General features: G+C 37.4%; 2 protein-coding genes across 2 annotated transcripts; one reads left to right on the top strand and one right to left on the bottom strand.

Annotated features, from left to right (window-relative positions):
* Nucleotides 1–4,982: 4,982 nt before the first annotated feature.
* LOC148878743 (uncharacterized) lies at nucleotides 4,983–6,569 on the top strand. Its single transcript, XM_088965576.1, has one exon. The coding sequence runs from the start codon at nucleotides 5,092–5,094 to the stop codon at nucleotides 6,451–6,453; it is 1,362 nt and encodes a 453-aa protein (XP_088821702.1). The 5' UTR covers nucleotides 4,983–5,091; the 3' UTR covers nucleotides 6,454–6,569.
* A 400-nt stretch (nucleotides 6,570–6,969) lies between these two features.
* On the bottom strand, nucleotides 6,970–10,139 carry LOC148878742 (uncharacterized). Its single transcript, XM_088965575.1, has 3 exons — nucleotides 9,295–10,139; nucleotides 9,088–9,195; nucleotides 6,970–7,882 (listed from the first exon to the last, which is right to left on the bottom strand). The coding sequence occupies exons 1-3, from the start codon at nucleotides 9,353–9,355 to the stop codon at nucleotides 7,560–7,562; spliced, it is 492 nt and encodes a 163-aa protein (XP_088821701.1). The 5' UTR covers nucleotides 9,356–10,139; the 3' UTR covers nucleotides 6,970–7,559.
* Between the last annotated feature and the right edge of the window lie 1,398 nt (nucleotides 10,140–11,537).

Raw genomic sequence — 11,537 nt, 5'->3', positions numbered from 1 at the left:
TTGGTCCGTTCTGACAAAAAAATTAAAAATTAAAAAATGGTTAAAACCGTTCGAATGGTTAACCGCCCAAATCAACGGTTTTCTGACCAAAATCGATGGTTTTTGAGAAAAATCCGATTTTGGGGAAAAATGAAACCAATCACCTAACCGATTTTCAGTTTTTCCGGTCTGACCGTCCAGTCCAGTCCGGTTTTGAAAACCATGTTTGGGAACTACAAAGTGGCTGAGTTCAATGACTCAAGTGCAGCACCTGTTAGGGTCATATGCAATAATTGTTTCAGCACCTGTTAGGGTCATTTGCACATTTGTTCATCGGGTCTGGACTGGATCTACCCCGACCAAACCCAACCCATTGGCAAAAGTAAATGCCACTAAATATAAGTAACAGAAAAATGGTGATCGTGCTTGATTATTTTTAGAACTAAAACAATATCTAGTTGTCCAAATTCAAATTCAAATTTGATCCCATCAATGGTGATCCAAGTCTATCCTTTTTTAATCAATCAAATATAGATACACTTCTATCTGATCTGATAAAATCTGACTCAATTTAAATATATATACTCACATATACTAGAAATTTATATTGTATTGATATAGTTGAATATTGTATTTTTAATAAATTTTTATAAATTTAAGTTTGGGATTACACAAGTAATTTTCAATTCAAATATAAATAAATCAAATTGGAACGATTCAATTCAATCTATTTTAGGCTGCGTTTGGAAATGATGCAAATGCAGTGTAAATCCTAGCTCAGGGTAAATTTGCACTATGGTTCACTTTTGCTTGTATTTGACAACTTTATATTTATGCATTGACAAATGACAAAAAACACATTGATAATAAGATGTAAAAGTACATCAATTAAAAAGAAGTAAATTTACATTCAAATAGGCTTTTGATAAAAAAATGTATATGCTTTATTGGAATTTGTGTTAGCATCCATTACAACTAAAAGTCTTTTTGGTATGAAGATAAATTTCTAAATGCAAAACTAACCCAACTTTATAATTTATATGAAACATTTTACACTCTACATATTTACATTCACACTTATTTGCATTATTTCCAAACGCAGCTTTACCATTTTATTGGTTTTTATTAGGTGTCTTCCTCTTTATTGATCTATTCCATTAACTTTGTTGGTTTTTGAAACCTTTGCTGTATTTATTTTCTCAAAAAAAAGTGAAAAATAAAAAGTTGTGAAAATGTTTTCCAGGAATTTCATAAAATAACTTAGGACATTCCCACAACTTTTCGTTTTTTCAATTTTTTTTTTTTAAGAAACCAAATCAGCATTGGTTTCCTCTCTCCTGAATGACTCTGGTTGTCACCATGTAGGTCTATAGAATAGTTATTTTTTATTTTTTATTTTTGGGTAGGAAAACAGATTTCTTCAAAAGGAGAAAAAATCAAAATTCCCAAGAATGAGTATAAGGATATTCTGAAACCAATGGCCATGAATTCAGAATTCATATTCGATTTAACATTAGGGATAGAATCATCATCAAGCAGCAATATATGACGCCATTTGAAGGGTATCATCTACAAAGGTGGATTGAATTGTCAATGGGTTGGATCTGGTTGGGGACAAGGTGGACCCATCCTAAATCAATTTATTAATTAATTTCTATGAAATACATCTAGAACCAAACCAATTATTATTAACGGGGATTGTTGGCTTGACCTCATTAGACCCGATTATGCTTGACATTGGTAACTATATAATTACGTTTTCTAAAAAACAAATAACTATAATTACATATAAAAGTACAATTAAAATATTCATTTTTTTTTTGGGTTTTATAGATTTCTCCACCTCATAAAATTTTGTAAGTTTTGTACAAGAAACAAGTGAAGGAATTTATCATAATAGAAGGAAGGTAACGTCACATAGGTAGGGATTTGGAAAGAAGACAATTTTCTATAATATAACTTCAATAAAAAGGACAGTAAATAGTAAACTGTTAATAAAGCTAGTGTTTAAACAAATATTATCTTATATGTTGCCCATGAAATTTATTCTAACATAAAATATAACAGACAAATTAAGAAAAAAAAAACTAGGATACCTTTGTATATCGTTCATAGGGATAGGGATGGAAATGAAGAGGCTTTTGTAAATTCTAGACCCTTCCCACCTTCCCAAACCTCCCAATCTATAACTTTCCCAAAACCTATAGTGGCTTGGATTTTCAAAATCCAAACACTCCTCACACATGAAAATGCAAAATCCTTTATGCATTTGAGGGTGGGTCAAGTCAGGTTTAAAACCTGCATCTAATTTTCTGTTATATATAAGTAATAAACAAGAAAAATTACATGAATGGATATTGAATTTTCTAATTATTTTATTGCAACGTATAAACAATACAAACTATCAACTATCAACCGCCTAAGCATAGGGGGGAATGCAAATAAATTCAATAAACAAATTGGGTTTAACCTAATATCATACCCTACTATGCAGATTGTAAAATCCCAAAATCTGTCTTCACTCCAAAATCCATTTTTCAAAATAAATAAATAAATAAATAAATAACAAACACCCCTTCAAGTAGGATGTAAATTGACATCCCTAATTATTCACTGTATAACCGATTCAGGTCAATTGGTTTGGAATAGTAAGAACCATTCTGTCCATTCCCAACCCAATTGAACACAAATTAGAGAACCAAAACCACCATAATTGATTCCACCAATTGACATCTCTATGTTTGGTATTTGGATGAACATCCAAATACAATCTTTTTTTTATTTTTTTATTTTATTGATTAATTCCATCTTACACAAGGGGTGCTCATCTCTCAAACCCATAATAGATGAAGCTAAGATTTGATCCCAAGTCTCCACTACGACCAGTTAAGGGTGCTCATGATTCGATTAACCCAAATGTGGGCCCATTTTTTAAATTGAATCAATACTATCAATATTTGAAAATCTGGTAACCGATATCAAACCAAAGTTGATCGATTAACCAGTTGACCGGTTTAGTTAATTGTTAGTTTGGTTTTTATATAATTATAGTATATATTATAAATAAAGATATAATAAAAAGCTAGAAATATACATATATAATATTATATTTTAAATAATAAATAAAATGTTATATATTATAAATATATATTTATATACATAATACATATTTGTAATTTGTAATATATACAAATATATATAATGTATACAAATATATATATATATATATATATAATTAATCACAGGTTTTTATATTGGTTAATTAAAACCAAATCAACTGGTTCGGTTAATCAAAACCAAATCAATTCGTTCGATTTTTCTTACTCATCCCTACGACCAGCCGTAGAACTTACCAACTGAACCAGGTCACAACTTTCAATACAGTATCTATCGCATTCTTCCACGGTTGCACCCACACAATTGTCCAACGAGTTACAGATAAGACAAATGTCTAATTCCGGGTCAGTTCAGTCACAGATCCTCTTGAACTGGTCCCGCCCTTGCCAATCTACGGGGCTGTCAATTCTGTCCACCATGATATGAAAACAGGGTAACCAAGACCAAGAACCAACAAACCTTGTCTTTGAGAGGTTGAAACCGGGGGGGGGGGGGGGGGACAACGAACGAACAACCAGTACAGTTTGATGACTCTCTCCTTGTCTCATTTCCGTTGTGGGTGAGTCCTTTTTGCATCAGAGCCTTTGCACTCCACCCCAAGAAAGCTCCACCACTATCACTCTTTTAGGACCAAAAGAATTCCGCCAAAACAAACAACAGAGCAACAAACTCTGCCAACAGATGCTGTCACCTTTCAATTCAAGTACACAATAATATTTTACTTCCCTTGTGGGCCACCACCTACTTCCTAGCGTTCTGCCCCTAATAGCGCATCCACCTAGGATCTATAACACTTCGTATCGACTCCCGGTCCAAAGGACAACTCTTCACCTGATCAAGATCAACCTCTTTTGTGACCATTAGATTAGTATCCATCTGTATAACCATTTACCATAAGATATTCCAATCTGATGTCCACCAAGAAATCACATTTTAAAATGCAAGGTTAATGATGGGTATTTCACTTTTTCAGTCATATCAACTTAAAGGCATCATTGTACATTTAGTGACCCATCCAATCCCAGCAGTCCTAACTGCTATAAAGTTTGATCTGCTCTTTCTAGATCAACCCTAATTACAGCCGGTGAATCCTCACAGCTGGCTCACTTTATCAAATCGTTTCCCAGGCATAGATTCTAATACTTCGGCCAATGAGAATGTAGTTCCATGTAGGTTAGAAGCATATTAGATTTTCCACCTGTAGGTTGTTTCTTCTCCAGTCACCAGTCTTACCGATCCTACGGCAGATGCCAGTGATTCCCGAAATATTACCCGAAACGATCCACCGTACAAAGCGACGGGGTCCCACAAAAGCGATATTGAAAACGGAGGAGCACTGGCCACGTACGCATCGTACTCACTGGTCGGCGGCTGCATGCAGACGTTGTCGGCTACGCCGGCTCCCTCCTCCGCCAGACTGCCACCTCCGGGTCACGCTCCCCGACATTGGTTTGTAGGTTCACACCCCCCAGACCCCATCTCTGATCTCCCTCCCCGCCCTTATCGTCCCACCCATCTTCTAATCACATCTCACGATCCTCACCGTTCATTTGTCTTACGTGTTTTGCGTTGATTAAAATGCGTTCGACGTTTAAACTAACCTGTTTCTTCTGTTGTCTTCCAGTCCCAGGTCCCAACAACACACCAACAGCTTCGTCCCTTTACGAGAAATGCAAACCCCCCCCCCCCGCGACAGGTCGCAAAAGACCAAAACACCCTTCTATATCTTTTATCAAATTTGACCAATTTTGAGTGTAATATAAGGAACCACAACGGCTTAATTTGGTCAATTAGCAAAAATGGTGGCAGCCTTGTAAATAACCTGATCATCTTTCTGCCTTTTTTAGCTTATTTATATATGAATAGAAGGCTCAGAACTCGGCAGTTACGTTGTCTCTTCCACTTCCTTAATGTCTGGTTTTTATCTCTTTCTCTGGTTCGAGATCTTCGCATACTGATTTTCTCCATTTAGGAAAAAGCTCACTACTGTCTCTAATGGCTGTTTCTTCTCGTATAACCCTTTATGTTTTATTCTTTCTTGTCTTCTTAGCACAGAACATTGTTTCTCAACGTCCATCGGCTTTAAGCTCCGACGAGCAGGAATCGGTCTACGAAGTACTTGAGGCGATTAACTCCGCGGTTCAGTGGCGATACGTCTTCCCCGAAGACCTCTGCAGCTCGGCTCCACATGGCGTCGTCTGCGAATATTTCACCGACGAAAACGGTAATGAAACAGCGCACATTACAGAGCTCAGCTTTGGTTACGTCTCGGATTACACTTCTAACCCTCCTTGTAGTTCTAATTCCACGTTTAGCCCTCGTCTCGCTTCCTTCACCCACCTTCGCAAGCTATTCTTCTACAAGTGCTTCACTGAAATGCAGGTTTCGCTTCCTGGGTTTCTAGCGAACTTGAGTTCTAGCTTGGAAGAACTCGTGTTAATCGAGAACCCATCTCTGGTCGGGGCTCTCGGTGGCATACTCGGCAACTTCACCCGGCTGAAGAAGTTAGTTCTGACTGGAAGCAACGTTTCTGGGGAAATTCCGGATGAGATTGGGGACTTGCTCGATCTCGAACAGATTACAATCACAAGAAACCGCCTAAACGGTAGAGTTCCGCGGAGTATAGGGAAGTTGCAAAAACTGAGAGTGCTCGACCTCAGCTACAATGGGTTTGAAGGGAACCTCCCGGATTCAATCGGGAAGTTGACAGAGCTTCTGAAGCTTGATCTGGGTTCGAATTTCTTCGGTGGGAGAATCCCAGAATCTCTTGTGGGTTTGTATAAACTAGAGTTCTTAGACCTGAGTTACAACCGTTTCGGTAACTTCGGGGTTCCGCTATTTTTAGCAGAAATGCCCTGCTTGAGAGAGGTGTACTTGAGTGGCAACCAACTGGGAGGGCAGATCCCGGAAATATGGGAGAAGCTCGGGGGTATTATGGGGCTGGGACTATCAGAGATGGGACTGGTTGGTGAAATTCCCGCTTCAATGGGGGTATTCTTGAGAAACATCTGTTACCTAGGGCTTGCCAACAACAAACTTGAAGGGACGGTGCCGGAGGAGTTCGCATTGTTGGAGTTTGTGAACGAGTTGAGTTTGGAGAACAATCAGCTGAGTGGGAGACTTCCATTCTCAGCCAAATTTTCGGCTAAAATTGGAGGAAAGCTTAAATTAGCAGGAAACCCTAATCTCTGTGTTGATGATAAAAATAGCAGTGGTTTTGAGAACTTGAAGCTGAAGGTGTGCAACGACAACAAGCCCACCATTCCCAACCCTGCCCTCTTCTCAGGGTGCTCCTCGTTGAGGCTCTCTTCATATTTTTTGAGGTTGTTAGGGGTAGTGTTTGTCTTATTCCTCTAAGAGGACGTACGAGACGCTGAAATGTCATAGAAATTTGTTAATATCTGCTTTTCTCCATCACATATCTATGTGTTTAAGATGAGAATATGATTTTATTCGGTTCAGTTGAATTTCAATGTGGAATTATCAATTGTTGTTGATATTTCTGAATTCTGAACCCAACCAGATTGGGTTGGGTTGATGTATTGGTCTATCTATCTTAGGTTTTGAACCCAATTTAAATTTACCATTTGTACTTATGTTGACTGACTTCCGCCCTTATGGGTAGGTAAGGTTCTAATGTGAACCTAACCTGACGAACCCGCGTTCGAAAATTTGCGGTTCAAAGTTGGTTTAGGGTTGAGCTCAACTTGCACACCTGGTCCCGATTTTCACAATCACACCCCACTACTAAGCAGAAGCACATAGTGGGCCTGGCTTCTCGTTAGGCCTTTGGCCTCAGGTGAATTGGGGCCCACAGATTCAATTAAACCCTATTAGTCTATTACCCTAGAACAAAATCTGAATAAAGAAATTATTTGAACCACTTGAATCCTCCTTAATCAGTTGAATTTCAACAGATATTATAATCAAAGAAATGGACTAATTGGATCGTCCATATAAGAAGTGAGATATTAAATAATACATGGGTATTGGGTTTGAATTAATTACAGGAATTTAGACATATGTGCTTATATATGCTCCATGAGAGGAGAGGAGAGGACTGAGGAGGACCTCTCAGTTTCAGCTAAGCAAATTAGCAGCTAAAAGTACTTGGTGCCCCCTTTGGGAGGGCTGACTTTCTCAGGTGGATCATCTCAATTCCCAAATCCCAACTCCCAATCCCATACGGACAGCCAGCCTATTACTTAACTATTTTTGAGAGCCCAAATTGGCTGTCCTGTCAGTCAGTCAGTCATTTAAAAGGGCTATCCGCTACAGCCTCTTATAAAAAATAGTAGCTTTCCGCAGTGCTTCAATTCAAAGCAGCTCAATCATCATCAGCTCACTCAGCACTCCCAAAGGTGAAGCCTGAAGGGGCCCTAGATCCTAGAAGAAAAAAGAATAATTAATAAATGCTTTCCCCAGACCAGACGAGGGGAAATTCCAATGAAGCTCTCCATCCATCATGTCCCTTCCTGTGCACTTGGCTTTGGGACTGAAATTGGAGATAGGCCAGTGCACTCCAATTGGGACCCGGCTACAGGTTCGAGGTCGTCTATGCAGGAATTATCTACCGGAAGTTTTGATTCCCCGCCACCAGTAGAGCCCTTGGGCTTCTTACGGTGAGACTTCTTTGGGGCATTGGGGTCTTGTGTGAAAGGCTCCCCACTGGCTTTGGAATTCTTCTGTCGCCTTGTTGGTTTGGTGCTTTCCGATAAATCCGGTGTAGAAGAGCTGGTTGAGATACCGGCACCGCCGGACTGCTGCTTTACTCCAGCCTTCGAACCTACCAAACAAAACACAATTTATTGGTGTCTTTTACATAATTTATTATTCATTTGCCCTAATTCGAGTTCATTTGTGTTGAGAGACTGTTTATAATTGGATTAAATATAGATTCACCCCTGCCCAATTCCATTGATTTGAAAGGAAGATTGGGTTGGGTTAAGGGTCATCCTAGGCTTAACAAATAAGGGAGGAAAATTGGTCAGTAGGAAAGTGATTTCCATTGAACAATTTTATCATATTTATTTTTTTTATAAGTTGTGGGTTTCTATGAAAAATTTAATTTTCGTTGATAAGTGATATATACCTATCTCTTAGAGTGGTAAATAATTTTTTCATCCCAAAAAAAATTTATAAAACATAATATGATAAATTTGTCCGTTCTAACATTAATTTTTTATGGGTAAAAAAAATTATTATACAACTTGAAAAACAAAAGAATATGGATAAAGTAAACATAATGGATAAGTGTACTTACCCGGGTAAGTGGCCTTTTGAAAGACAACGGGGCACAAGATGCAAATTTCAAGTTCGGACTTGGTTCAATCTAAAGTCAAGTCCGAATTTTATCCATCCTGGTTGTACCTAAACTTAACCCAGCAGACTCACGCCGGGCTCAGGCATGGGTCGGGTCAGGCTAAGTTTAGTTGGACTTGGGTTGGGTTAGCCATTTTTATTAGGCATTATATTGTCTTATTTAAGAATAGAATATAATTGAAAACATATACAAATTCTATTAAGAAATATATATATATATATATATATATATATATATATATATATATATATATATATATATATATATATATATATATATATATATATATATATATATATATATATTGTATGTATGTTTGAGTGAGTCGAATTTGTGCTAATCCTTGAAGCCTCAATCCAAGCCCAACCCAAGTCAGGCCTGAGCTTTCTGGCCTAAGACAATTCCAAGCCTGAAAAGTCAAGCATATCAATACTTCGAGATTCCGGACCTCCTGCCTATAAGAACTCTACTCACAACATACTACTCATGCATTGGAAATATCCCCCGTGCATAATACTATGTAGGACAATGAGATGTTCTCTACGTATAGTTGCAATGTTATGTGGGTAGACGTTGTGGGCAGGAGATCCGAACTCATACTTTGAACTATGAATTAATATACAATATTTTGATTATTTTTAATTTAATTTATTCTTCTCCAATTATACCTGACGGTGCTGAAGTCTGGGATGGGCCATCCCAACCTATGTGGGCGACATGCTTCACGTCTGTGGGATTGCCAATCTGCAATTCTTGCTCCTTACAATTCCCAGTTTCTGCCATAAATGCAAAATGCAGAGCTCTAAAATCAATTCTCTTTTAATCCTTAAGGCCAAAGACATGAGAAGGGACCATTATACTTTTATGATACGTACCGAAGATTTGTGTAATGTATCTCAGACCTTTAAGAACGCCTTTAATCTTGTTGGGCATCATTTTGCTCAAAGACTGGCGTAGCTCTTGGGCCAGAGAGTGTCCACCTGAGAAGATTGTTGTTGTTGACACACAATAGTTCTCAACTTTTAATTCAAACGAAGGAAGCGAGAAACGAGGCCAATCTACAGAGAACTAGACATTTTCTCTATTGATAAACAATCAAATTCAATTGAAAACCACGCCTATCGAAGAAGAAGAAGAAGGTCCTGACCGGAGCAACAATGATGAATCTATGCCATAGTTTCCGGCCGTCCACTCATGGTTGGACTCAACAAACATATTTTCATCTCTTTTGAATTTTCTTGACCAGAAAAGAAAATGAAGTATATAGGAAGAAAGAAGTTCAAGAAAGAAAAGATTCAAATTGGAATTTAGGTTGCATTTGGCATTCCTCATTTTAAGGATTTATCTCCTTTTTGTGAAATTTTAACCATAAAAAAGAAACAAGTCCCTAAAATAAGAGATGCCAAATGCAAACATGGTTTGATCTCTTTTGAATTTTCTTGACCAGAAAAGAAAATGAAATATAAAGAAAGAGAGAAGTTCATGAAAGAAAAGACTCAAATTGGAACATAAATGATTTAACCTGTATTTGGTATTCCTAATTTTGAGGACTTGTCTCCTTTTTGTTGTTAAAATGCCCTTATAAACACTAAAGTTTTAACTATACAAAGAAGATTAATTCTTAAAATAAGGAATGCCAAATGCAGCCTTAATCTAGTCCATCAAGAAGAAAGAGGATGAAGGAAATTCATAAATCCACTATTATGCAAAAGCTGTAGATGGATATTCTTCAAGGGGGACACGTTGTTTGTTGGCATCACCTGTAAATCAAAACCAGTACCCAACCAAATTCTCGGGACCGGAGTAAGCACGTTCAATGAATACTTGATAAATATTCTGCCAACTGTCAAAAGTTGTTTTTAATCTTTTTCAAGGGGGGAAATCTATGATGCGGAAAAGATATGGTATGGAAAGAGTTTTGACCAATCAAAATCCATCTATGAATTTTGATAAATAACACCTTATACACTATCACGATTATGATTCCAATTTATTGATTTGTTATTTTTTGGATATCATAACTTTTTCATATCATAGTTGAACACTTTCAAAGGTAGGTTGGGGGTATTTTAAAGGACCAGTGTCAAAAAAATTTTCAAGTGTTCATCGAACGTGCTTACAACTTTGTGCCTACCTGATCTGAACTGAACTTTTGACACTTGTCAAAATATTTATCAAGTGCCCATTGAATGTACTACTATATTGTGCCTACTAGATCCGGTCCCATTCAACACCCACCCCATGCACTCCCAACAAATGGATACCATGCAATTCTTGCCAACAAAGCCACATATCATACATGCAAAGGGTGTAAACACATGTTCCTTAAAATGCCCTCAATCTATACTTGAAGAAGATTAAAAATCACTTTTGACAGTAATCAAATGTTCATTGAATGTATTTCCTATATTGTGCCTACCAGATCCGGTAAATCTCGGTCAGTTACAACCACCAAACAATATTGTTAATGATGGCCATAAACTTTATTGTGTTATAAAAACTAGAGATGATCAAGATTAGTTTCTTGACCATCACACAAAGAAACAAAAAAGAGGTAGACCATTTCGTTGTGCACTGAATGAGAATCAGCAAAATCTCTTAATAGTGGTGGATTTGTGATGAGTTTATTCTTTGCTTGTTGGATACACCACTGGCACTGAGCCACCCTCAAGCACCCATTAAGGTACGCTATCATCTATTGCTCTTCTTATTATTATTTGAGTATCATCATTTTCTTTTATGGTTTAACTTTGATGTTTTAAGTATTATCCCTGCTAAACCAGAGCTTAATGACTGAAAGACACCCTGATAGCATAGAAACTAGCGAGGCAACCCACCCCGAATCTAATTTAAAATCACATAAACAATTCAATTAGCCTTTTCAACTAGTTGTTGACTTGGATGGATTTTGTGGATCCCTCCTTTACTTGGATAAATGGATATATAGTACGGGCCATTCAAATTTCAAAGTCTTAACACAGACTTGACCAAGCATTTGTTATTATTTCTAGCTGGCTTCAAATCCATCCACAGTCAATCCTCTATCATTTGCCCATCAATGGACCCGTTAAACTGGTCGCTCGCCCACTTTCAATTCCATCTTCAACCCTTTTGGTCA

Source organism: Nelumbo lutea, chromosome 1, assembly GCF_056320005.1.
Source record: "Nelumbo lutea isolate HS-2025 chromosome 1, American lotus-T2T, whole genome shotgun sequence".
NCBI classification, from domain to species: Eukaryota; Viridiplantae; Streptophyta; class Magnoliopsida; order Proteales; family Nelumbonaceae; genus Nelumbo; species Nelumbo lutea.
This window is presented reverse-complemented; position numbering and strand designations above follow the sequence as displayed.

What these genes read in the sequence shown, in the direction of transcription:
- LOC148878743 (XM_088965576.1), top strand. Translation starts at nt 5,092, where the DNA reads ATGGCTGTTTCTTCTCGTATAACCCTTTATGTTTTATTCTTTCTTGTC.
- LOC148878742 (XM_088965575.1), bottom strand. Translation starts at nt 9,355, where the DNA reads ATGATGCCCAACAAGATTAAAGGCGTTCTTAAAGGTCTGAGATACATT. An exon ending in ATACATTACACAAATCTTCG is followed by an intron (nt 9,196 to 9,294) that starts GTACGTATCATA and finishes CATTTATGGCAG; the next exon opens with AAACTGGGAATTGTAAGGAG. An exon ending in CCAGACTTCAGCACCGTCAG is followed by an intron (nt 7,883 to 9,087) that starts GTATAATTGGAG and finishes TTTGTTTGGTAG; the next exon opens with GTTCGAAGGCTGGAGTAAAG.